This window comes from Neovison vison, chromosome 8, assembly GCF_020171115.1.
Source record: "Neovison vison isolate M4711 chromosome 8, ASM_NN_V1, whole genome shotgun sequence".
In the NCBI taxonomy this organism is placed as follows: Eukaryota; Metazoa; Chordata; class Mammalia; order Carnivora; family Mustelidae; genus Neogale; species Neogale vison.
The window spans coordinates 83,112,961-83,136,816 of NC_058098.1; the positions used below are offsets into that span (position 1 = coordinate 83,112,961).

A 23,856-nucleotide genomic window follows, 5' to 3' on the forward strand; every position below is an offset into this window, starting at 1 on the left:
TAAAAGAATGTAGTGAAAAATCCTAACTGATGAATTCAGAACCCTACAGAATGGCACTATTCTGTTTTTTACTGTGCTGATATTTTGATATGCTTTTTAGTGAGTATAATAAATTTAGAGATACTGAAAAAAGTATTTTTTTATTTAATTTCTTTTCAGTGTAACAGAAATCATTGTTTATGTACCACACCCAGTGCTCCATGTAATACATGCCTTCCATAATACCTACCACCAGGGTCCCCCAAGCTCCCACACCCCACCCCTTCAAAGTACTAAGTATTTTTAAAGTTCTCAAATTATTTAATGTTAAATGCGTTAAAAAGATTGCAATCATTTGTAAAGTGTCAAAATCCTTTTTGTTGTACAGAATATTTTATTACCTTTGTAATATCTCTGTATACAGTGATTTTTTTTTGTGGTAATATAATAAATGGAAAAATTTTAAAATTCCTAAAATTTTGTTGTGATTTGACTTTAAAAATATTGGTGAGATTTTGTTATTTATACCATCCTCCTTGGGAAGGGTATTTTGGTTGCTTAGAAACATTGGGCACTTTTACGGAAAGCTATAGCTGAAAATACCTGCACATGTAACTATCCTTTGAAATGATAATTTTTGTAGAGTACTAGAATGCATTTTTAAAAGATTTTCATTTTCTGCCTTCCTGACTTATTTCCTGCCTCTCTCCCTATAATTCAGGACAAACGTCATTTACTTATTCTGAGCAAGGTACAGGTAGGTACTACCACAGGAGCCAAAGGTGGTGGCCCAGTATGGGATACAGGGTGAAACAGGAGGAGCACATTTGAGGGCAGTAGTATGGAGGAGACTCTCAGGGATCTGGAATAAGGATGCAGCAAGAGTAGACTGGTTATTTATGAGGGGAACTGATCTATCAAGTAAATATATTAAGGCTAATGGGAGCCAGATTTCTGTCAGAGAAAGGTATTATAAATTAAAAAAAAAAGGGGGGAGGGAGAAAACTAGAATAAGGTTGAAATTGGATGTATTGGTATACAACTTCCAATTTTCAATATATGTAAAGAAATATACTATGTGTGCATGTATGCATTTGCATTTGTTATTATGACCTGTCAAACAAAACAGGAAGCCACAAATCCACAAGAAGGGAAAGTTCTGCCTTTCAGTGGAATGCTAAGCAATAAATGGAGAAGGAATGGTGGAATTAGATCGGTTTTTGCCAAATCTTCAGTAAATGCTAAAACTAGTAGATCAACATTTGATGGTTTCCTTACAAAACACTTACTAATTAAAGGGAAAAAAGAGTAACTATAAAAGTAGAGGAGCTTGGCAGACACGACCTTCATTAACTGATTAAAATCCAGTCATCAGTAACTGCATAAATCAAAATTGTAGGACACCTGATAAGAAGATAATACCTCTTATGTGGTATTCTTGCTAGGAAGGTACAACCTCAATCTAATAAAAAGAAAACATCAGGCAAACCCAAATTGAAGAGCAATCTACAAAATAACTGACCTGAAATCTTCAAAAATGTTAAAATAATGAAAGCCAAGGAAAGACGAACTGTTTCAGATTGGTCGAGGACTCATGTGCAAAGCGTTTATGTGCAAAGCATGATCCCTTGCCTTTGAAATGTTACTATTGGGACAACCGGTGAGACTTGAGTGGGCTCTGTGGATTACATGGTTGCAATATCCGGGTTAACATCCTGAATTGATAGTCCTATTGTGGCGAAGTAGAAGAATGTCCTTGTTTGTAGAAATTGTATGCTAAAGTATTCACATTCACTGGTGACAGAGCATCACCAGCTCAGTGGTTTGGCGGGGGGCGTCTTTCTTTGTACTTTTTGCACCTTTCCTGTAAGTTTGAAATTATTTCAAGATGAAAACAATTAAATGAGTATCATAAAAGCAGTATTTTTTTCCATAATAAAAGTACCATCTTTTTTTTTAAAGAAAAAAAACATGGGGCTTGAGCTCACTACCCTGAGTCCAAGACCTAAGCTAAGATCAAAAGTCAGACACTTACCAGACAGAGCCACCCAGGCTCCAAAAGGGTACCAGTTTTAGAAATCAGAAAACCTTGCATCAAAGTTCATTCTCATTATTTGGGCTTAAAAATCGAGAATAAAACTTCAAAAGAAAAGATTAGCCTAAGTAAGATAAATAAGATTTTTCTCTTTAGAAATCAAAATTTAACTTCTAAGTTTATTTCATATAACTTGTTAATGTAACCAGTTATCTTACTTGCTTACTTGGGAAATTCTTCTTTTCTTTCTTTCTTTCTTTTTTTTCCTTTCTTTCGGCTTCTCCAGGTATTCAGAGTTGAGCTGATGTTTTTCCTAAACTAAATCATAGACTATATTTGGGACAAAGAAATACTAAGAAATAAAAAGGGGCTCTTTCTCCATGTTTTATTAAAGATTTAACTAGAATTTAAATGAAAGTTTAAAAAAAAAAAAGCTGTGAATGGGTATTAAGGAGGGCACTTGTTATGATGAGCACTGCATGTTTTTTGTAAGTGATGAATCACTGCATTCTACTCCTGAAACCAATAGTACACTATATGTTACTAGAATTTTAAAAAAAATTTGAAAAGGAAAAAAAATTATAAAATAAAGCTATGAGAAAAGATCACAAAACTAATTTTAAAATAATTGTATATAGGCAAAAGCGAAACTATAGTACTTTCATTACTTAATGTTCTCAGTTCTTGCATAAAACAAAGACCTACATTGATTTTTAACAACCTGTGTCTCATAATATATGAACATATGGAATAAGTAAAGTATATACAGCTAATGTCTACTTTTTGCTGGAAATTTTGCATAATGTCAGGAATAGAATTTAAAAATCTGCTAAAGAGGTTCTTAATTTTTCCATTTTTCAGATTCCACTAAATTCAAAGCTGAGCCAAAAAGAAACATGGAAAACACTATCTCCCAAGTTATTTATATGTTTTTTGTAGCAAAACTTTCCCAAAAAGGGAGAAACATTCACACAAAAGTTCTTACCTGTTTATCAGAAGTTTATTTCTATTATCCTTTCTTGTTTTCTGGCATTAAAAATAGTGAAACAATTATTTGCTAGTATTCACATATGAAACTTCTAAATGTCAAATAATTTTCCTGATAAATGAATAATACATCTTGGTATCTATGAAGTATATTTAATGAAGAGATGGGAAACAATCATCCAATACTATCCAAGTCACATGTGTTCTAAAATAAGCTCAGATAGTTAAATCAGGATGATAGAAAATACACTTACGTCTGAAATTTTAATGAGCTTGCTGAAACGTTTCTCTTAATGACCCATCCATTTTCTTTAGATTTAGCTTATTTCATTTTTTCCTCTTCATAGTACCAACTGATGATTAACTTATTAACAAATAGTAGTCATATAAGATCATATGATATATACTTGGGCTATTTTTTGGCAACCTCCTTGATTTGGTATCTAAATTCCAAAAGTCATCTCTGATGCTTACTGCATTTGTTTTATTTGTTCATTTTAATTATCTTATTTATTTATTTGGTTAGTGCATTTAAATGACATTCTCAGGTGCCTCCTTCATACAATGGGTACTCAATAACAAGATTTATTAAGAAAGGACCCTAGAGACCAGGAAACTTCAGTTTAGCCCCTGATATTGAAGTAACTAACGATTTTAGATAAATCATTTAACATTCATTCTTTGGTTTTCATATTTATAAAATGGAAATTGTAATATTCACTTGATGAAGACGTTTGAAATTGGATAATACACTGAAGCACTCTGGAATAATAGCAGATTGTTTAGCAATCCTAGTTTTTCAAAATCTTATCCCTGGGTTTGAAGTTACTGAAGGCACTTGTGTCTCCTTATTTAAAAGATTTATGGAAGTCTCTTAACAGGGTATGCCTCAATTCCTAAGGTTTCATTTTCCTTCCCCAGGAAAAGTACTGATATTTTTAAGTTATCAAAATAGTTACTTGAAGTCATTAAGATTGTGATAGATTATATCAAAAAGTACTTATGTTGGTAATATCTTGCTTAAAGCCTACTGGGAAAAATATTAATGATGTTAGATTTGCATTTGATATCTTAGAATATTATAGGATACTGTGCTGTATAAATCTAGATATAACTTTTATCAAGATCATTTAAGAAAGTTCGAGCATGATTTTGAAGGTGGTATGTCTTGTGGAGAGAAATTTTGCAAAACAAATGATAGCCTCTCAGATTATCAGAGAATGTATCCTGTTTGTGTACGTCTCTAAATGAAAGAATTAAGAGAATGTTTTCATTATTCATAGTCTGGTTGTAGGGTTTGGAGAAGGAACAAGAAAAATCCTAAGACATCCTTAGAACATTTAACACAACATATACACATACATAGATCCTGAGATGTTACAAAAGATTTTAAAATACATAGATCAACATGATCCAAATGGTTTCCAAGACACTGCAATGGTGAGTAAATAGCCATTATACAGTGTATGCTGAATGGAGGTCTGCATCATTCCACGAACACCCTACTCTGTTTCCACATTTGAAAGCTAGTCATCCAGAGCAGGGGGCCAGTCAACATCTACAGACTAGAAGGAAGGAAACAAGACATGAAAACATTACTGTTCCAGTAAGCATTTGCTGATAATGTATAAACTTAATAGTTCTATTGTAAGGCCACAGCAGAAGCTGAATTTTAAGAAAAGTCATTGAATACCACAGTTCAACACTCAAAAACCCATAGTCAGCCTTAAGATTCTTGGGCCCAAGGTCTGTATCTGAATGGTTGCTCAGCTGTTTATATTAATTGTACCTTTTGGCCAAGAAGAGACTAGAGTACATCTAAATTTTGTAAATGTTATTTACAGGTAAAGTAATTTCAGGGACAACACCAACTTTCCCTCAGAAGTCTCCGCAACTTTTGTTCTTCAGATCATTTCCATTGTCTCATCTTGCATTTAACAAGCACTCAAATAGGGTTGTTATTTGTAACTTAGCAACTGAATGAGAAACAAATGAGTATGAAAGATCACCTGGAACTAGAAAAGGATAAATGATCATTGTATATCATTTCAGAATTCTTGTTTCTTTTAAAATCAGATTTATCTATCTCTACTCACTTGGTTTGACTCTTCTAGAACAAAGCCTTGATTTAAGTCATAATGAAACTACAGTAGCAGACTGTTTTTTTTTCTCCACATACAACAATCACATCCTAGGCTTTCAGAAGTACTTGAACCACTGTAGAAGGCCCAATTTGAGAAGTTTTAAAAAGTCCACTGTACCCATGTCTTGTTAAAACTCAAAATGCTTTACCACAAGTGATATTTAAAATCAATCTAGGAGTCACTGCCAAAATCAGGAAATTTTATTAGAAAAGCCCAAATAACTGTTGTGTGTGTATATGAGTATCTTTTAGAAATCCAAGAAGGTATTTTGGTTTTGTTTCAGAACAAGCCACATACTGAACACCCATATATAAGCTAATGGGTTATTTCTCATGCCTGAAACTGTGACATTTCAGGTCACAGTCTTGTAAGTTTTGAAAGCAGGGGAGGTTTGTAAAGCTCTATAGGTGTTTTCAATGAACAAACATGGGTAAGGAACACTGGCCTGTGACTCAACATTGCTAAATTGTTCTAAGATCAAAGATGAATGCAGTTGAGGTTTACTTTAACAGGAGGCTGTCTTCCTCAAAATAACAGTCCCTCTGAGAATGCTCCCTGCAACCTTGAAGGTGCTATCAATGGCTGAATGCAGGAGCTGTGTAAAATCTAATCTGAAAGCCCTCGAGAATTGCCAGTAAACCGATGATACGCAAGTGATCATGGGATTACCATAGCTGTTTGCACACGAGGCCACTAAGCCCACTTCTTTTGGTAACTGATAATCCCAAGTGCAAAACACTAGCCTCCTAACATTTTCTTTATGCAGTGGGGAGGCATGGGAGAGGGACCCCATTCTTCATCAGATATTCATCAAGGAGCACAAGTTGTGACTCAGTACCTACTGATGGTCAAATGAGAAAATATATTTATGGAGAACTGCCGGAAGGACCTATTAAATCCACTCTTTTACATACTTAAGAATTTAACCTTGTTTCAATTTAGACCCTAGGAGCAGAAAATTTATACCACATCATAGGGGTGCTATGATGTGGTCTATGATATGATATGATATGATATGATATGATATAATATGATGTGGTATATGATAAATAGGGGTCCTATTTTGTGTGTGTGTGTGTGTGTGTGTGTGTGTTTTCCATTTTATTTTATTTTCAGTGTTCCAAGATTCATTGTTTATGCACCACACCCAGTGCTCCATGCAATACATGCCCTCTTTAATATCCACCACCAGGATCACCTAACCACCCCATATCCTCTGCTTAAAATCTTTTTTTAAAATTTAATTTTATTTTTTTCATTGTTCCAGTAAACATCGGCTGATCCCATTTTCTATCCCTGTCCTGAATGTATGTTTCTGAGTAGCCTGCCTTAAATTTTTTGTAAAACAAAACAGTTATGGGAATGAACTCCGTAGAGTCCAAAGGACATATGAAGGGTTCTTAAGTTTCACTTCCTTAACCCACTTAAGGGTTTAAGATCTCATGCCCCATGTAAATTAGCTATATATTTCCAAGGATCATCAATGAGATCTTGTATTTTTTAAGAAGATAAAAATTCCAAAGATGGTCCCTCCCTGCAATACAATGCTACTGTGAGATTTTGACCATTTTCAAATACCCATTAAGATGAGTGGAGATAGATACCTATTTGGCTTACTGCCCACCCCCCCAAAAGCATAACCTTGGCTGAATTCAATGTACAAACAGCTACTTCCACAATAAAATGCTTTACCTCGACATCCAGCTCAAGAATGTCTGCAGTCACATTCATTAGAGAGCCAATATTCGGCTTGGTTCTCCCAAAGTCTCCATGTACAAACTCTTTAATGTAGCTGGGCTTTGTTTAAGGAAACAATGGAGATAGCTATGCTAGCTAACTGGTGAGATTTGATAGGTGAAAGGGAAATGACAGAAGAAAGCAGAAATGTTACAAGCGACAGGTTATTTCTGAGCTGTGAACCATGATGTGTGTCTTAGAAAACAAGCTTTGGCAGACTGGTTCCTACCAGCCTGGAAGCTAACAGCAGGACTTGCCACCTGTGTTTACATCAAACTTACCAAAGTCATGCCTTTCTTTTTCCTTTAGCTCATCTCCAAGTTCTAAGGTTTGGATATGGACTTTTTAAAAGTTTTTTTGTTTTTTGTTTTGTTTTGTTTTGTTTTTTTAACTAACTAGAATTTAAATAAAACATTGAAATAAGAAATGATTTTTTTTTTTTTTTAAAGAAATCTCTACACCCAAACATGGGGCTCAAATCCATAACCCTGAGATCAAGAGTCCTAGGGCGCCTGAGTAGCTCAGTGGGTTAAAGCCTCTGTCTTTGGCTCGGGTCATGATCCCAGGGTCCTGGGATCAAGCCCTGCATTGGACTTTCTGCTCAGTGGGGAGCCTGCTTCTGCCCCTCTCTCTGCCTACTTGTGATCTCTGTCAAATAAATAAATCTTTTTTTAAAAACTAAAAAAAAAAAAAGAGTCCCATGCTCCACTGCCTGAACCAACCAAGCAACCCTGGATATGGATTTTTAAAATGAACTGTACTTCAATGCTAAACAAAACAAAACAACCTTTGCTATTTTTTCTTTGCCACAGATTACATTTTGTCTTCTTTGGGGCCCATTTTTCAATAACGTCAGCTGGCATCTGCCAGAAGAGAGGTTTCCACAGGGTCACGCACAGAGACTCCAATGATAGTTTTCCTGGTAATGTGACCCAGTGACACAATAGCAGTAGGATGGGAGGGACAATAAGAGTATCAATTTAGTTGTTGATAAAGGCCTTTTCAAAGGATTATCAAGGGGCCTAAGTTTTAGCTGTTTGCACTCTTTTTTTTTTTCTTTTTTTTTTTTATTTGACAGAGAGAGATAGATCACAAGTAGGCAGAGAGGCAGGTAGAGAGAAAGGAAGGGAAGCAGGCTCCCTGCTGAGCAGATAGCCCGATGCAGGGCTCAATCCCAGGACTCTGGGATCATGACCTGACCCACTGAGCCACCCTGGCGCCCTAGCTGTTTGCACTCTTACATGGTTAGCAAGAGAATTAAGTCTTTTTTGAAAGGGGCGATTTCATGTTTCCCTCGTTGGTCTTCAAATTTTGAGATATCAATGGCCAATCCTGGAATTACTTATTAAGATTACATTAACATTCCTTACACAGGACTTAACTACAGCCTTGAAAATTGTTATCTGAAGGATACAATTTTGCTAGCATTCAGTAAAAACCCATTCAGTATTATGTTGTGTTCTATAAACTGGCACTTAGTATAAAAATTTAATATAATTCAAATAGGAAAGATAAGTTTATTCTCAGATGACAAATAAAAAACTTATACCATGAATATTCTGATATTATGTCCTCCTCACTTTCTGAAAGTGTATTCACTCTACTTTCACCAAATGTTTTCATTCAAGCTTAAGACATGTAATTATCTAATAACTGCCTTCTTTGTTGAACTCACTCATACTTACTCAACATTTGTTATCCTTTTTCTCTTTCAAGAATGCTACTTCCGAGTAGCAATGACGAGAGGAGATGACCAAAAAGTCCCAGAACAACCAGTTAAAAGGGCCAGAATGGTTCTTATTCATATCCAGAAGGATGAGGTGTAAGTCATATGAACTAGTTCAGCATATTGAGCAATATATGTGGAAAAATTTGCATACTTTTGTGTATAACCACATGGTATCTAAAGCTTTAGCAGACAGTTTTTCTTGGCTAAGCCCATAAGTAACATATACATGCCTGGTCCTAAAAATGTTTTAATAAGATTGAAATCAAGACATTGGTTTCTTCAAAAGACCCCTGCATTTCACCTAGCACTCTAAAATAAAAGCTGGAATTTGGGTAAAAAGGTTTTCTTTGATGTGATTCCTTTGATGAAATATGGATGAATATGGATGGCAACTCCCTGATGTATTTTAACTAAAAACTCAGATTGGATACAAAACCACACAAAACAGGTGAACACAAACCATATGAACCATATGAACAAGTGATCATTTCTGGACTATTCTCTTGTTTAGGGCCAGTGGCCAAAATGAAGTGAAGATCAGTACGTAAAGTAGGGCCACTCCCATCTATTATCAGTGTTTAGTGATTTGGGGCAAATGCTCAAAATGCTGAAAGGACCCAAATGTGGTTATGAAAATGTGACTTGCAAAATGCATAGAGACAAATCAATAAATGAATCAATCAAAACTGTCTCCTGAGTATTCACTATACAGTCAGCATTGTGTGACACACTTTGAAAGTTCACGCTCTATTGGCTGCTGCCTCGTGGTTTAAAATGTCATTTTGAAAGATACAAATTAGTTGGGAACCCTCCTTCCCCGCCTCCCAAAAAAGGATTCTTCCCCAACCTAATCCTTACCCTAATCATTCATAGATCAAGTTGCACCTGTTTTCTAGGGCAGCCTGAACTCTTCCAACAGGGTTCTGGTTAGAGTATTGCTATGTGGAAGGCAAAAGGATACGTTCCAGCTTGAGTCTTCAGATAGAGGCGGAAATGATGGTCATCCACATAGTGTGACTCCATGGAGTGAATGATGCGAGTTCTCACAGCCAGGGGCCTCCGGTGAAGGACCCGCAGAGGTGTTTTCTGGTCGATCTTTAAGTCCTAGAGGAGGATGTGTTACACAATCATGGAGTCAGCTCTGCTGCCCAGGGAAGCCGGTCTCAACACCTCTGTCATCCATGGCCCACCACAGATGTTTTCTTTGGAGGACCTCATCTATCACTGTCAGGGTAGATACTAATAGTATTGTAATAGTAGTATAATAGTAATAGTAGTAGTAGTATAGTATACTAAATAGTATTCCCTAAGGTTCGGGCTCTGTGGAACTTCTCATAACATCGTCCATAGTTACTTACTGGGCCCCAGTACGCCATTTTTAAAAAAGCTTTGAGGTAAATGATCCCCAGGGTCTCTTTTTCTCTAATATTTAATTAATTAATTTAATTGAGTAGGACCCTGGAGTTCTAGCCTGTCCTTTACTTTTAACAGAGTTCTTCTAGAAGACATATTCTTACCTTCCTCTCCCCTCAACCCAACAGATGACCTAACAGCTGCAGTGAGAGATGGCTGTTTGTAGAAGGTGAGACCTCAGCATCACTGGTGTGTATGGGCAGTGTGCATGTTTTAAGGACAACCATGCACCTACTTACAAGGTTATTTTGTTGTTGCTGTTGTTATATGAAAAGAAATATCTAGAAAATTAACAGTTGCATCACTGTTTAGGGTAATGTTTCTATATAATAATTACAAAGAAGTGTGTACAATAAACCAGGACCTCTCAGTATTTGTAAGCCAGTTCAAGTTACTTTAGAATAATCATACTGCATGTCTTTTTTATAATTCAGATTTTTTTCAGGGGCATGGGCTTATTTTTCTTATAATTAGAGATTTCCTTTCATCACAAAATATATAATTAAGAAACAGAGATTAATATTGTAGAAGGTCAACTAATTCCAAGTTCTAAAAATAGATATGGGGCATAACAAGAAATGTAGGTTCATAAGAACTTTGAATCTTCTGCCATTTCTTGTTGGAACAACTCCTTCCTAATTTACATGATCTGGGAGTGCCTGAAACCACGCTAAGTAGAGAAGGATTTCTGTCTAGTCTTCCCTCTCTCCAGTTCTCCACCAAGAAAGAAAGAGCAAGTTCTGACAAAGACTATACTTGAAATGGTGTGACTGTTTTGATCATAGCAGTGAGTCAACGGCCCATCCTAACTCATGGTTTTATGATTCTCTAAGGCTTCAAATTTAGAAGCACTTTGTTCTGCTAATACAGGCTGTCTCCATAAGGTTTGACATTTCTCCAGCCAAAAAGCAAAAAAAGGACAAGGCTGAACTGTTAAGGCATCCGTACAGATCTGGCCTCTGTACAGAAACAGCTGGTTTTAAATGCATGACGAAGGAGTGCTCTTCTCTGCTTCCTTTCCCACTACTCACTCCCAGGCCTGCGAACCATGAACTAGTCAGTGGAAGTACTAACTGAGCTGGGCTTCCAACATAATACTTGATACCTCACATTCCTGTGTGTGTTTTGTGTCTATTTATTTTCAGTAGATACAAGGGAACCATTTACTCTAACATTCCACTCTGCTGGCCACTTTCTGCTGAATTTTCAGAAACACAAATACACAAAAGTTGTTCTGTTTTTTTTTTTTTCCCCTTACAAGTAGGTTGCCCTTAAAAAAGAAGAGACAAATAGTTAAGTTTGAAGTGACTCTTTCTCAACATGGAACAGTAACTCGGTTTTTTGTATTTTTGATGACAATAGGAATATTTGAAAACAGTCTTAACCCCAACTCAAAAAATCAGAAGTCAGCTAGTCCCATCAGTCTATTTGGGCTGTGAACCATTAAGAGAGACCTTTTCACTGTTTACTCTGAACCTCCAAAAATCATCTTTCAGCATTATTCGGCATTATTTCTGAATTAGCTCTGAATTGGGCTACCTCCAAATAATGAATCTCTCTCTATATATATATATATTTTTTTTTTTAAAAAAAAAGATTTTATTTATTTATTTGACAGAGAGAGATCACAAGCAGGCAGAGAAGCAGGCAGAGAGAGAGGAAGGGAAGCAGGCTCCCTGCTGAGCAGAGAGCCCGATGCGGGACTCGATCCCAGGACCCTGAGATCATGACCTGAGCCCAAGGCAGCGGCTTAACCCACTGAGCCACCCAGGCGCCCCATATATATATATATATATATATTTTTTTTTTTAAGTAGGCTCCACACCTAGAGTGGGGCTTGAACTCATGACCCCAAGGTCAAGAGTCACATGCTATACTGACTGAGCCACCCAGGTACCCCTGAATCTATTTTTAAAATGAGTTAATTTTCCCCTCAGCATTCTGACTGACTTGTACACGTGATGGAATAGAGATTTAGAAATTTGTTTTGCAACCTTAAAGATATCTGTCTAGAGTTAAACTATCATCCTAAAGGCCCCAGATAATGGACCAAAAGCCAACAGTTTTTGATACAGAATCACAAAACCTGAGACCTGGAGACCTTCTGGAGGTGATCTAGTCTGCCCTCCGGGTTAGAAACAAACTTGTCTAAGCTCCGGGTTAGAAATAAACTTGTCTAAGCAGGTAAATGATTTGTACGCGTTCACCAAAACACTTAAACTATAACCATGATTCTGCACTTCACTTTCTTTCTCATAATGTCTTGGGTGTTTCTCTAAGTCATAGACATAGACCTACCTCTATCCTTTTTTACAACAATTTTAGGTACACAAATACACAAAAGTTGTTTTGTGTATTACCCTCTATGTATCACCCTCTATGTACTCTTTATAGCTTGTTTTCTTCCCCCTTAGCACCTACCAGGAACATTTTCCTTTGTCAATAAATAGTCAGCTACTACATAATTTCTAACAACTGGCTAGCAATAATAGCTCATCACACAGATAAACCATAAGGTTAAGCCATTCTCCTTTAGTAGATCACCTAGATTATTGTAAAATATTGCCCATTTAAACAATGTTGTGATAACTGTACACATCTCTGTGCTCATTTAGGCTCATTCCTTGCATTTGAGAGTAAATTATCTTTACAGGAAGAGGTGGGGACAGGTGGGAAGAAATATGCAAATAAATAGGCAGACCCTCTACAGTGATATGTTCATGGGAGGGGAAACCTAGCAGGTGCCAAAATATTGGTACTGCACATATACTATCCTTCTTAAAAATGTATAACATGTTTTATTTATGGACTTAATCTTAGCATCAATTCTATTTTGTATTTTCTTTTTACAGATGCCCAAATATAATAATAGGATTGCTGAGGTTTTCTATGTACCAGACACTGTTCTAAGTGCTTCATATGACTAAACTAATTTCATTCTTCTAACTAATAATATAGATGAAAAAACTGAAGCATAAAGAGGATAAGCAACTTGTCCAAAGTCACACAACTATGAAAGGCAGATCCAGGATTTGCATTCTAGTGATCTGTGCCCAGAGACAGGCTCTTCATCACTGGCATGCTGTCTCTCAAACAGGCCCAATGAATTGCCCCATCATTCAACCAGCAAATGGCAAGCGAGGTCTCACATTCCCCAAAGCCTATGACTTGTTAGTAATAAGCTAAAAGTGAAAGAACTCTTTTATAAGCAATCAAAAAATGAGAAAGAGAGCACTTAACTACCTTTATGTCATTTAGGAATTCAATGTCTTTCTTCTGTATGGTGTTATTTGTCCATATTAAGGCACTATAGGACTTGGTCTTTTCTTCTTCACCTTCTTTCATATGTCCTATTGCCTCTCTAAACAAACAAACAAACAAAAAAAAGGCGGGGGAAGTTTGTCTAAAAACACAGAATACACACAAGCCTTGCCCCAAACTTCCCTTTCTCTAAAAATAGCTTTATTGAGATAAGACTTACATACAATTCCCATTTTAACTATATGATTCAGTGATTTCTAGCATGTTTATAGAGTTGTGTAGCCATCACCATAATCTAATTTTAGAATACTTCATCACCCTAAAAAAGAAACTCCATACCTATTTGCAGTCATTTCACACGCCCTACTTCCCCAACCTTTGACAACCACTAATTGATTTTATGTCTCTATAGATTTCCCTACTCTGAATATCTCATATAAAATAGAATCATAAAATATGTGATATGTGGTATCTGGCTTCTTTCACTTCATAACGTTTTCAAGGTTCATCCATGTTAGAGATTGTATCAGGACTTTTTTACTTTTTATTACTGAATAACATCCCTCTGTATGGAGATACCATATATTGTCCATGGACATTTGGGTTGTTTCTATTTTTTTTTTTTTAAGATTTTATTTATTTATTTGACAGAGAGCGATCACAAGTAGACAGAGAGGCAGGCAGAGAGAGAGGGGGCAAGCAGGCTCCCTGCTGAGCAGAGAGCCCGATGCAGGGCTCAATCCCAGGATCCTGGGATCATGACCTGAGCCGAAGGCAGAGGCTTTAACCCATGGAGCCACCCAGGTGCCCCTGTTTCTACTTTTTTGCTATTATGGATAATGCTACTGTGAACATTCATGTGGAAGTCTTTGCGTGGATATACATTTTCATTTCTCTTGGGTATACATCTAGAAGTGGAATTACTTGGTCATAACGGTAACTCTACGTTTAACCTTTGAGAAACTGTCAAACTGTCTTTCAAAGTGGCCACACATACACTCCCACAGCAATATACAAGGGTTTTGATTTCTCCACATCTTTGCCAACATTTGTTTTTTTTCTGTCTTTTTGATTATAGCCATCCTAGTGAGAGTACAGTGAGCTATCACTGAGGTTTTCATATGTCTTTTCCCAATGGCAAATGATACTGAGCATTTTTTTCATGTATTCATTCATTAATTATATATCCTCTTTGGAGAAATGCCCACTTAACAACCTCCCTCATTTTTAATTGCATTGTTTTCTTATTATTGAGTTGTAAGAGTTCCTTATATATTCTGGAGATAATTCTGTTAACAGATAAATCATCTACAACCAGAACTTCCCTTCTGAGATCACCTCCTGTGAGTCCATTCTTACCTTGTGACAAGCTGCAAGTCACGGACTTGGATTTTGTTAGATGAATTATTAATTTTCTGTAGTAGCAGAAAAAGAGAAACAATTAGCAACTCCCATCCAGTTATAGAGTTGCAGAAACATGACAATTTCCATGTCATGAAGTGGTTTACCTGCTGAAGTTCCTTAATTTCTTGTGAAGTGAAATGTACTCTATGAGGATTCACCAGCTCAATTGCAAAGGGCCTTCCTGGCAGCAAACACCCCGTCATGAAACAGAAACGTGTTGATGGAGTTAACATTTGGGCTAATGCAAGAGGGTTAGGAGGTGTGAAAAAACGAGTTGAGCTCTAGAGGACTGAAAGTTTAGTGACATGCCTACATCTGGGGGAGGGAAGGATGTGTGAAAGTATCAAGGGGCTTTTTGGAGGCTGCTAAACCCCAGTACAGGCAGTATGTGAAAATGACTGCTTTCCCAAAGGTCCATGAACAAGGCTTGTTAATTACAAAATAAAATCCAAAGAGCTGCTAATTGACTTGGTTACACTAAGGTAACGTTACCACACATGGCAATGCCCAGGGATACCAAACTGAAATCGATCCTCCTAAACCTAATCCACTAGTGAAATGGAAAAGCTATGATTCCATAAGGGGAAGGGACTATTAATCTCAAGTTTAGGATTAACTCTCATCTTTTTTGTAATGCAACAATGTAAAATGAGAGAAATGGAGGCTAAGAGAGCAGAATCACTTTTTAAATGAAGATGTGCATTTTGAAAGCTATACTGGTGCTGCGGAAATGTTATCAAATGGAACAATTAATAAGTGAACTTGGAAAAACTCAGGCACCACCTTGTTAATGCACATAAAAGTCCCTTAGAAACTACAGGCATGTAATAAGGATGGCCTCTTAAGAAATAAATCCTGTTAAGACATAATTGTATCTTTTGTAAAGGTAGGTCCACAATCCACAAAGCTTCCTGGATGGGAGAAGCTGTGGGCTCTGCCCACTTTGGTTTTAACTAAGCGACTACAGCGAACCTGCTGTCTGAGAAGGGTGATAGTCTGAAAGTTAGTTCTAGTCAAGTGGTGCTGTTGCAATCTTACCATTTCCTAATGTTCTCACGTCTACATCTTCTCTTCCAGAGGAGGAAAAATTAAAGCCTTTGCAAAGCAGATAAAGAAAAGCAATCAGTAACACAGTAACCCTAAGACTTTCATTCCCACCCCTCGGTAGAAACTTCATTTGTCTTGAACAATCTATAGGAAAATTCCAAGGGATAGTCATCCCACCTCTAATCCCAATCTCCAATAAAAGTAGCAATGATAGTAAGAAACACCATTGATGGAGTACTTGTTTTATGCTGGGCACTGAGCTAAAATTCTACATACATTATTTCCTTTAATCTTTATTATAACCTTATGGTGTAGGTATTAAATAAAAGAACACCAAGCTTCTAAAATGATATGTACTTTTCCCAAGATCCCATGATTGAATGGCAGAGCTAGCTGCTCCTGATGTCCAAGCCAGACTTTAACTGTCATCCTATGCCACCATCCTGTGGGAAAGCCAAAGGGAAAGAGCACTATTCGGAGGAAGGACCCACTATAAGCCTGGCCACAAGCTTATGGTGAAAAAAATCTATCCTTTAAATCCTTTAGAAATTTAACTTCTTTCCTTTTTTCCTTAAAGCAAAACAAAGCAAAAACATTTATTTGAGAATTAAACTCTATAAAAAGAAGGAGAGAGGAAAAGAAGGGTTTAAAAACAAATTTTTCTGTTAAACAAACCTAGGCTAGGATCATAACAAAACGAGTGTTCATTCTAAGATAGATGGATCACACTAGCCTAAAAAGCTGCAAATATTAGAATGGGAAATGGCATTTAAAAAGGGGGGGCAGGGGTTATATGACAACTTTCCTAGATACAAAACTGATCATTTCACCATTATCACCATAGGAAAAATTACTAGAGGCGGGCATTATCATAAATGTTTCATATATGTTAACACTATGAGGTAGGTATGCTCATTATTATCCTCATTTTGCTTACAAGGAAAATGAGACAGACAGGATAGGTAACTCGCCTAAGATCACATCACTGGTAGGTGGTAAGGCCAGGATTTGAACCAGACAATCTGACTCCAGAGTCTCTTAACCACCACAAAGACAGTTCAAACTTGTCCCAAGGAAAGCAAGACCAGTATTCTGAGAGAAGGGATTAGAAAAGGCTGGGATGTTTGGAGAACTCTGGTCAGTCCTTAGAGTTTGGCAAAGTGTAAGATCTCTGAACACATATTTTGGAGACTAGAATTCAGACTCACACCCTGATTTATTTACTCAGGAGCAAATATCTATAGTGGGCATGTGCAAGGCACTACATTAGATCCTGGGGAGAAAAACAAGATGGACACGGGGCTTACTGTTTGTGGAGGGATAAGAAGTGCAATATAGCGAGGAGAGCTAGGACAGGAAGCATACAGGAACGTTCTTGTTCTGAAACTACAGTTGCAGCATGAGCTATGAGGTTTGTATTTATTCCTCAATGGTCCAGCCACTTTGGATAGCACAAGACGAGAAGAACAAGATAGGTGGGAAGAACAAATGGGAAAGGTGGAAGGAGGTGAACACCATTCTGACAGCCACCTTTTTCAAAGGAAAGAGCCTGCATGTAAAGGTCCCATGTAGATTTTATAAAGAGGAGGGTGAACAAGCTTGAAACGTCCTATGGAAATGACACTGAAGATTAGCCCTCTTTCCTAGGATGTGTAGCTGTGAAGAAAGGAAAATTTCATTCCTCTTTCACCTCTAAGAAATCCCTTTTGCAAGCCAAGGTTAGCATATTGGGGAAATAGGCTCTGAGCTGTTGTTTGTCATGTACTACCGGAGTCAAGTAGGCTCCTTTCTGCCCATAGGGCCCAAAGCTATAGGTCTTACTGAGAGAAGCAACCCAGAGCTGGTGAGGTAAGGGCTAGACATCCAAGGTAGGCCTAGAACATATGCTGCTGTGTTAACACCTGAGAACTGGCCAGGTAAGCAGCCATGAAACTACAGGATCAGGCTCTTCTCGAGGCAGAGAATCTAAGAAAGGTAAGGAGTAGGATTCTGTGAAACATTAAGACCCCAAGAACCCTCCATTCCATGTTTACACTACATTTTTAAACTGTTAATAGAACCCATAGTAACATCAGCAGCTGCTAGTCACAGTCAACAGACTCAGGAGCAGCACTAAGTAGGGGTAGAGAGCTAAACGGAGAGTTTAGAGGGGCATCTGGGAAGATACTGACTCCCTGGGTCTGTGATCCGTCTTACACCTGACCACCTCCATCTCTAAAGCAGCAGTAATGTTAGCAAACCAGGGGATCCCCGGTGACTGAGCCACAATCTGTGACAGGTAGGGGTGAAGGGAATGAACAGGACACAAAGAGGTAAGTTTACCAGTGACAGCTAAATCAGACCAGAGATTTCCAGTTCATAAATTGGCCCATAAAACTTCCACAAGTTCTAGCCCATTAATAAGAAAGAGTTGCAGAAAACAAGGCTCTTGAGAAGTCCAGAGAAACACTAAATCGAGACAAAGGAAGAGGGGACACTTATTATATCTTTTAGAAAAAGATTTCAAATTTGGACACTTCATTGAGAAAGTGTCCAAATTTTGGGGGGTAACCTTTAACCCTTTATTCTGTGTAATTATGAATACTAGCTGACAACAAAAGGAAAAGGAGTTAGCACCTTAAGTACTAGGAAATACATGTTTAAAATTTGGTTGAGTTTTCATTCTTTCTTTTTTTTTTCTTAAGGATTTTATTGTTAAGTAACGTCTATACATGGGGCTTGAACTCAGAACCCTGAGACTAAGAGTGGCATATTCCACCGACTGAGCCAGCCAGGTATCCCGCTTGAGTTTTCTAAATTCACATTATGCCTTGTCTTATCCCCCTAATTCTGTGAGTTCTTTGAGCCTTTTGCTCAAAGGAACAGATATTTCAAAATCCAAAATGAACCAAGTGCAAGAATGATCAGAATTATCAGCGGTTTAGCTATTCAGCAGCGGTCCTCATACCCACGGCAGACCAACGATGCGACTGACAAATGGGCAGATGCAAGAGGATAAAGGCCTCAGAAGATCAAATTCAGTAGTTTGGACTTTAACCCTGTATGTAGTCATTGGCAAGTTTTCAGCAGGGAAATAACATGACAGATATTTATTCAATAAGTGAAATAAATGGGTTAGGGGAAAATTTCTTAGACACACTGACCTTGAGAGTGTGTCAAAGTTTATTACTCATTAACTAGGGGATTAACAAGTAGATAATATGATGTGCCCATTGAAAGTGAGAGAAACAAGTTTGTATCTCCCATTTCGGAGAAGGAATCTTTATTTTTTTATTATTTTTTAAGTTATTATTATTTTTTATTATTTATTATTTTATTATTTATATATTTATATTATATATTATATATATTTACTATTTATATATTTTATTGTTTATTTTTATTATTTTTTTTAATTTTTAAATTATTTTATTTGACACAGAGAGAGAGCACACATGGGTGAGAGAGAAGGGGAGAGAGAATCTGAAGCCAACTCCGCACTGAGCACAGAATACAGAGCCCTATGAAACCAAGAGAGTCGGATGCTCAAACTACTGAGCCACCCAGGCCCCCCATGGGGAAGGACCCTTTATGTAAGAAGCTAGACTACTTCATACAATATTGCTTATTTTCAGAGAGTTGTAAACCATAGAGGTACAACAGTCAGAACCATCTTCCCAGAGTCGTCAGACATGAACCACAGAGAGAACAAGTAATGTATCTTGAGATGCACAGGTTTAGCAAACTGATGCTTCCAATCAGGCATTTCGAACAACAGGCTTATCCCCTAACAAGGAGCCAGTAGCACTGGGGTCTAGAGGTCTGCTTTTTCTCAGGCAGTTCTCAATACATTTCCTCAGGATACAATTATGGATGCTAAACACATAGTTTGCTTCATTTTCAGTTTGTGTATAATTTTTCCCCCTCAAATGGAAAATGAAACCAAGCTTCCTGCATGAAAGATTGCAAGGGGGAAACAGACAGCTCGTTCAGAGCCTCCCAACAGCCCTACTGGTAATGGAGGCTTCCTTGGGACCCAAATAATCAAAACTGAAAGTTTCTTGAATCATCTCATAGAAAGAGAGTAAGGTGGCCCCACAGAATTTGGAAGAGACTTTTTATACGAAAGCTTGATTTTTACTTCTTCATAACTTGGATAATTCTCATGGGTAACCAGTACATAAATATTAAGTAGGTAAAAGCTCATGCCAATATCCCAGAGTCTTGATTGCTAAGATTTTGGAAAATGTTAGGTTGTTAGGTTAATTTTCTTTTTTCGTAAACAATTTTCTTTTTAAACGATGTTATTTATTTGACAGAGAAAGAAAGAAAGAGAGAGCACAAGCAGGGCAGGTGGAGGCAGGGGAGAAGCAGGCTCCCTGCCCAGCAAGGAGCCCAATGCAGGGGTTAATCCCAGGCCCCTGAGATCATGACCTGAGTCAAAGGCAGATGCTTAACGATCTGAGCCATCTAGGTACCCCTCAGTAAACAATTCTTAAAGACCCTTAAAAAGAGGATCCACCAACCCAATAGGCAACAAATTATAAGAAGGATGTAGTTTAAAGTCCTCTTTCCTCTTGACAAGGCAGAGAGCTGGAAGGGACAGCCGTACTCTTCTCAGTCATCTGCCTGCCATTCCTCAGGCAGGCCTGCTACTTTGAAGTGGGTCTCCTGGCATAATTAGAACACCTTTTTTGAGCAACCAGCTTGATATCCACCATTCACTCTGAAAACCTTAAGGCATCGTCAGGTAGGATAATGCCTTAAGGTTTTCAGAGTGAATGGTGGATATCAAGCTGGTTGCTCAAAAAAGGTGTTCTAATTATGCCAGGAGACCCACTTCAAAGTAAATCATTATTTACTGCCTACAGTTTTTCCTGATGTACAATATGACTTTCTGCAATTGAAATCTTGGCCCCTTTCCTCTAGTCTAATCCCAGGTGACATCACAAGGATCCAAGCTGCCTATGACCTGACGGACCTACTGAGACAAAGAAAACATAAACCTGACAGGATCTGACTCATTCCACAAACCTGGGCTCATTAATACCTGGAAAATGAAACACAACATACTATCATTAGGTCTTTGTAAAATGGTAGCTGTTGATCTCTTTTCTCTAGTCTTGAACTTCATCCCAGGACATGTTAGCAATTAGGCTGGGAGCCAGGCATTTGCCAGTGATTGCTCTTGAACAAGCACTGGATGTGGAAGTTGTGTTTTAATTTCCTCATATTTCCCCAAAAGAGGCCAGGTCTGAGGTGTCCCAAGGTCAGAGGTTAAGTACATTCACTTAAAATAGCTTGAGGGGTTTTGAATTTGCCCAGGAAAGAACAGTCATCTTGAGAAAGGAAAGAAATACTTGGCTCAAATCCAGCCCAAGTCAGAGGTGCTCAGGCCAGGGTGACTCCTGTTCATGGGAAGCTGCCAGGTAAGGAACCCAGATTTGCTGGGGATTTACAAAATTCAGAAATCCTTCCTGCCACCTCTAAGAAATCTATTCATGAATGAGAATGTATTTAAAATAGGAATAATACTTACTCTCTGCTTTGAATACTGCCAAAAGATGATCTGAGATTAATTCTTCCACTGAAGATTCCAGCTTCCTTTCTCCATCAATTATCCAAGGAGTCTGTGGTAGATTCCTAGAATATTTATTATATCTCCCTGCCAAAGAAACATAAGGTAGCCTGGATGGAATGCTATAATAACACAATATAACACAATAGGATAAAACAACTATTTATTGAGGGCCAATATCCTAGATGCCACGACATAAAACAATGTTTAGCCTTCAACTAACTTATACTCTAATTTGGGGAGCCAGCACACAGACATATAAATAATTAAATTAAAAGATTAAAGGTAACAGTAGAAGAGATGGCTAAGGACATGATATGAATCATCAAATGAGCTCTAAAGGAATGCTCAGTATATTTATTAATCTGATTGGCTGACTGAACAAGTTATATTATGGAACAACCCAAGGATCATGAGAAAAAAAACAAACAAACAAACAGCAATTACTGCTTTTACACCTGATTAATAATACTTTTAATGCAATACTCATTGGTGATAATATATTCCAAAGAGTTCAAATATAGGAAATTTTGAAGTTTTTGTAGTTAAAAAAAAAAAAATGACCCTAATAGAATAGGATTCATTGCTTTATGAATCAAGCTGCACTAATGCCAGGTGGTTTTCATTACCATAAGGCAGGGTGTCATAGTTGAGACTAGAGAGCAATTTCATTTCAGCTATTACTGTGAAATCAATGCAGCTTTCAAAACAAAAACTATCTGCTAGATTACCTCTTGGAAAGGTCAATGCAACAACTTTTTTTTTTTAAGGCAGAAGCTCAGTCTTCAGTCATTTTGCAGATAATAAAATTATTTTTTTTTTCAAGTTCATTTTCATGCTCTCTGTGGCTAAGTTTCTCCTGATCAGTTTCGGGTTTCTGTATCTACCCATATTTCTATGGGTACTGGCCATCTCTGATGGAAACTATTAAAACCTGAGTAGTATCATTTCCCTTTGGCATGGCATTTTAAATAACAAAACTAAGTGAACCTTAAAAATGCCTACAGAACCTAAAATAAGCTTGGCTATCATTCCTAATTCTCAAAATAGGTAACTAACCAGAACCTAATAACAAATATAAGAAGGAAACAAAGGAGTCATTTGAGTTTTTCAGAAAGGAGAGTAAGTCGACAGTGTAAGTATATTCTAGACTAAATATTTTACCAGCCACAAAAACAGCACCATGAGCACACTCAATTTCAAGAACAGTGCAAACAGCCTTTGGTGAGTTTGGAGGACAAGGAAACTGCCTGCAAAACAAAATAAATTTTACAGCTACTATTTTCCAGACATGATATTGAACCACATAACTAGGATGAATCAGCATTGTCTGAGACACACAGAGCCCAAGCCTTTCGTAGATTAAGCCACTCCCTAACTTTTTAAAGTTTTGGAATCATTGGGGTCTTTCAGGCCTCACGTACATTTTAATACATGAGAGTGGTACTAAGTAAATCAGGGCTCTGCTACTACCTTTCACTTAGGAGGCCTCATGTTCCCAGATGATAATTTCTAACAGCCTTGGGGTTTGAGAGAAAAACCCATACTTACGAAGCGGAAGCCTTTCTGGGTTCTTTAGCCATTTTGCTATCCATGAACACTTGGTGCCATCTTACAAAACCCTTAATCATTTGGGTAAAGTTGGTGTGCATTGACAGACTAGTCACAGAAGTAAGCCCCACCCGTGGGGAGGGTCTCTGCCATTTTTCTTCTTATTCCAATTATGACCTCAGGGCCAGAAAAAGTGGAATGTGGCAGACTTTGCCCTTTAGCTAAGAAACTTCAATCTAACTGAAGACAGACAGGAAAGAGCAATATATGGCTTTATTTTCTGTCTACCATCTGGGAACTTCCAAAGCCATGGAATGGAGTCTACCTGTAAAAGACTAGATATGGATTTACTCCAAATGCTTGCCTTGAAAATGTCATAGTTTCCCAAGATGTCTTAACAAAAAAATCACTTAGAAACTCAGGAACTATTGCTTGTACAGAGTAACTAACTTTACCTTCTAAAATTTAATAGAAGTATTTCCATTTCCTGAGGCTTGCTTTTAGTCAGTAAAATAAATAAAACCTGCTTCATAGCTCCATTGTTTGAAATTTATTCAAGGATATTCTGGAAGAATAACTATGATAATATTTTATTAAATAAAATGAGCACAATGAGAGTTAAAATGTAAGGTTTACTGTATTTCATTATATTTTAACCAATGAAGAACTCATGAGCCTTTCTCTCCCTCTTCTGGAGATGGATAATGCTCGAAATGCAGAATGAGGGATGTAATGGAGAGTCCAGAATCCTGGCTCTAAGTCCACCTATTACCCAGTTGAAATCTTACACAAGTCAACTCCCTCAATATCCTCTTCTAAAGATAAAGAAGTTGGGTTTGAGTCATAAATTCAAATGTCAGTTTGACAAACATTTATTGAACAATACTACACACCAGGTACTGTGCCAGGGAGTAGGAATATAACAATGACTAAGACACAATCATCATCCCTGAAATACATCCAGTTTTGTTTTAGAGATAATCCAGATTATCTCTAACATCCCTTTTATTCA

General features: G+C 37.3%; 1 protein-coding gene across 6 annotated transcripts in view; it reads right to left on the reverse strand.

Moving 5' to 3' along the window:
• Positions 1-217: 217 nt before the first annotated feature.
• Positions 218-23,856, reverse strand: part of PUS10 (pseudouridine synthase 10) — a 76,151-nt gene continuing 52,512 nt past the window's right edge. For 3 of the 6 annotated variants that reach the window (XM_044264023.1, XM_044264024.1, XM_044264022.1), the window contains exons 10-19: positions 22,458-22,543; positions 21,255-21,380; positions 15,728-15,784; positions 14,794-14,870; positions 14,645-14,700; positions 13,268-13,385; positions 9,573-9,715; positions 6,838-6,937; positions 2,233-2,332; positions 218-1,843 (exon numbers count right to left, since the gene is read on the reverse strand). In XM_044264023.1, the coding sequence (XP_044119958.1) occupies positions 2,237-2,332; positions 6,838-6,937; positions 9,573-9,715; positions 13,268-13,385; positions 14,645-14,700; positions 14,794-14,870; positions 15,728-15,784; positions 21,255-21,380; positions 22,458-22,543 (859 nt within the window). In that variant the 3' untranslated portion in view covers positions 218-1,843; positions 2,233-2,236. Of the gene's footprint in view, positions 1,844-2,232; positions 2,333-2,995; positions 4,567-6,837; positions 6,938-8,061; positions 8,719-9,572; positions 9,716-13,267; positions 13,386-14,644; positions 14,701-14,793; positions 14,871-15,727; positions 15,785-21,254; positions 21,381-22,457; positions 22,544-23,856 lie in introns of those variants that run through there. The other 3 variants (XM_044264026.1, XM_044264025.1, XM_044264027.1) reach the window with 3 other exon arrangements.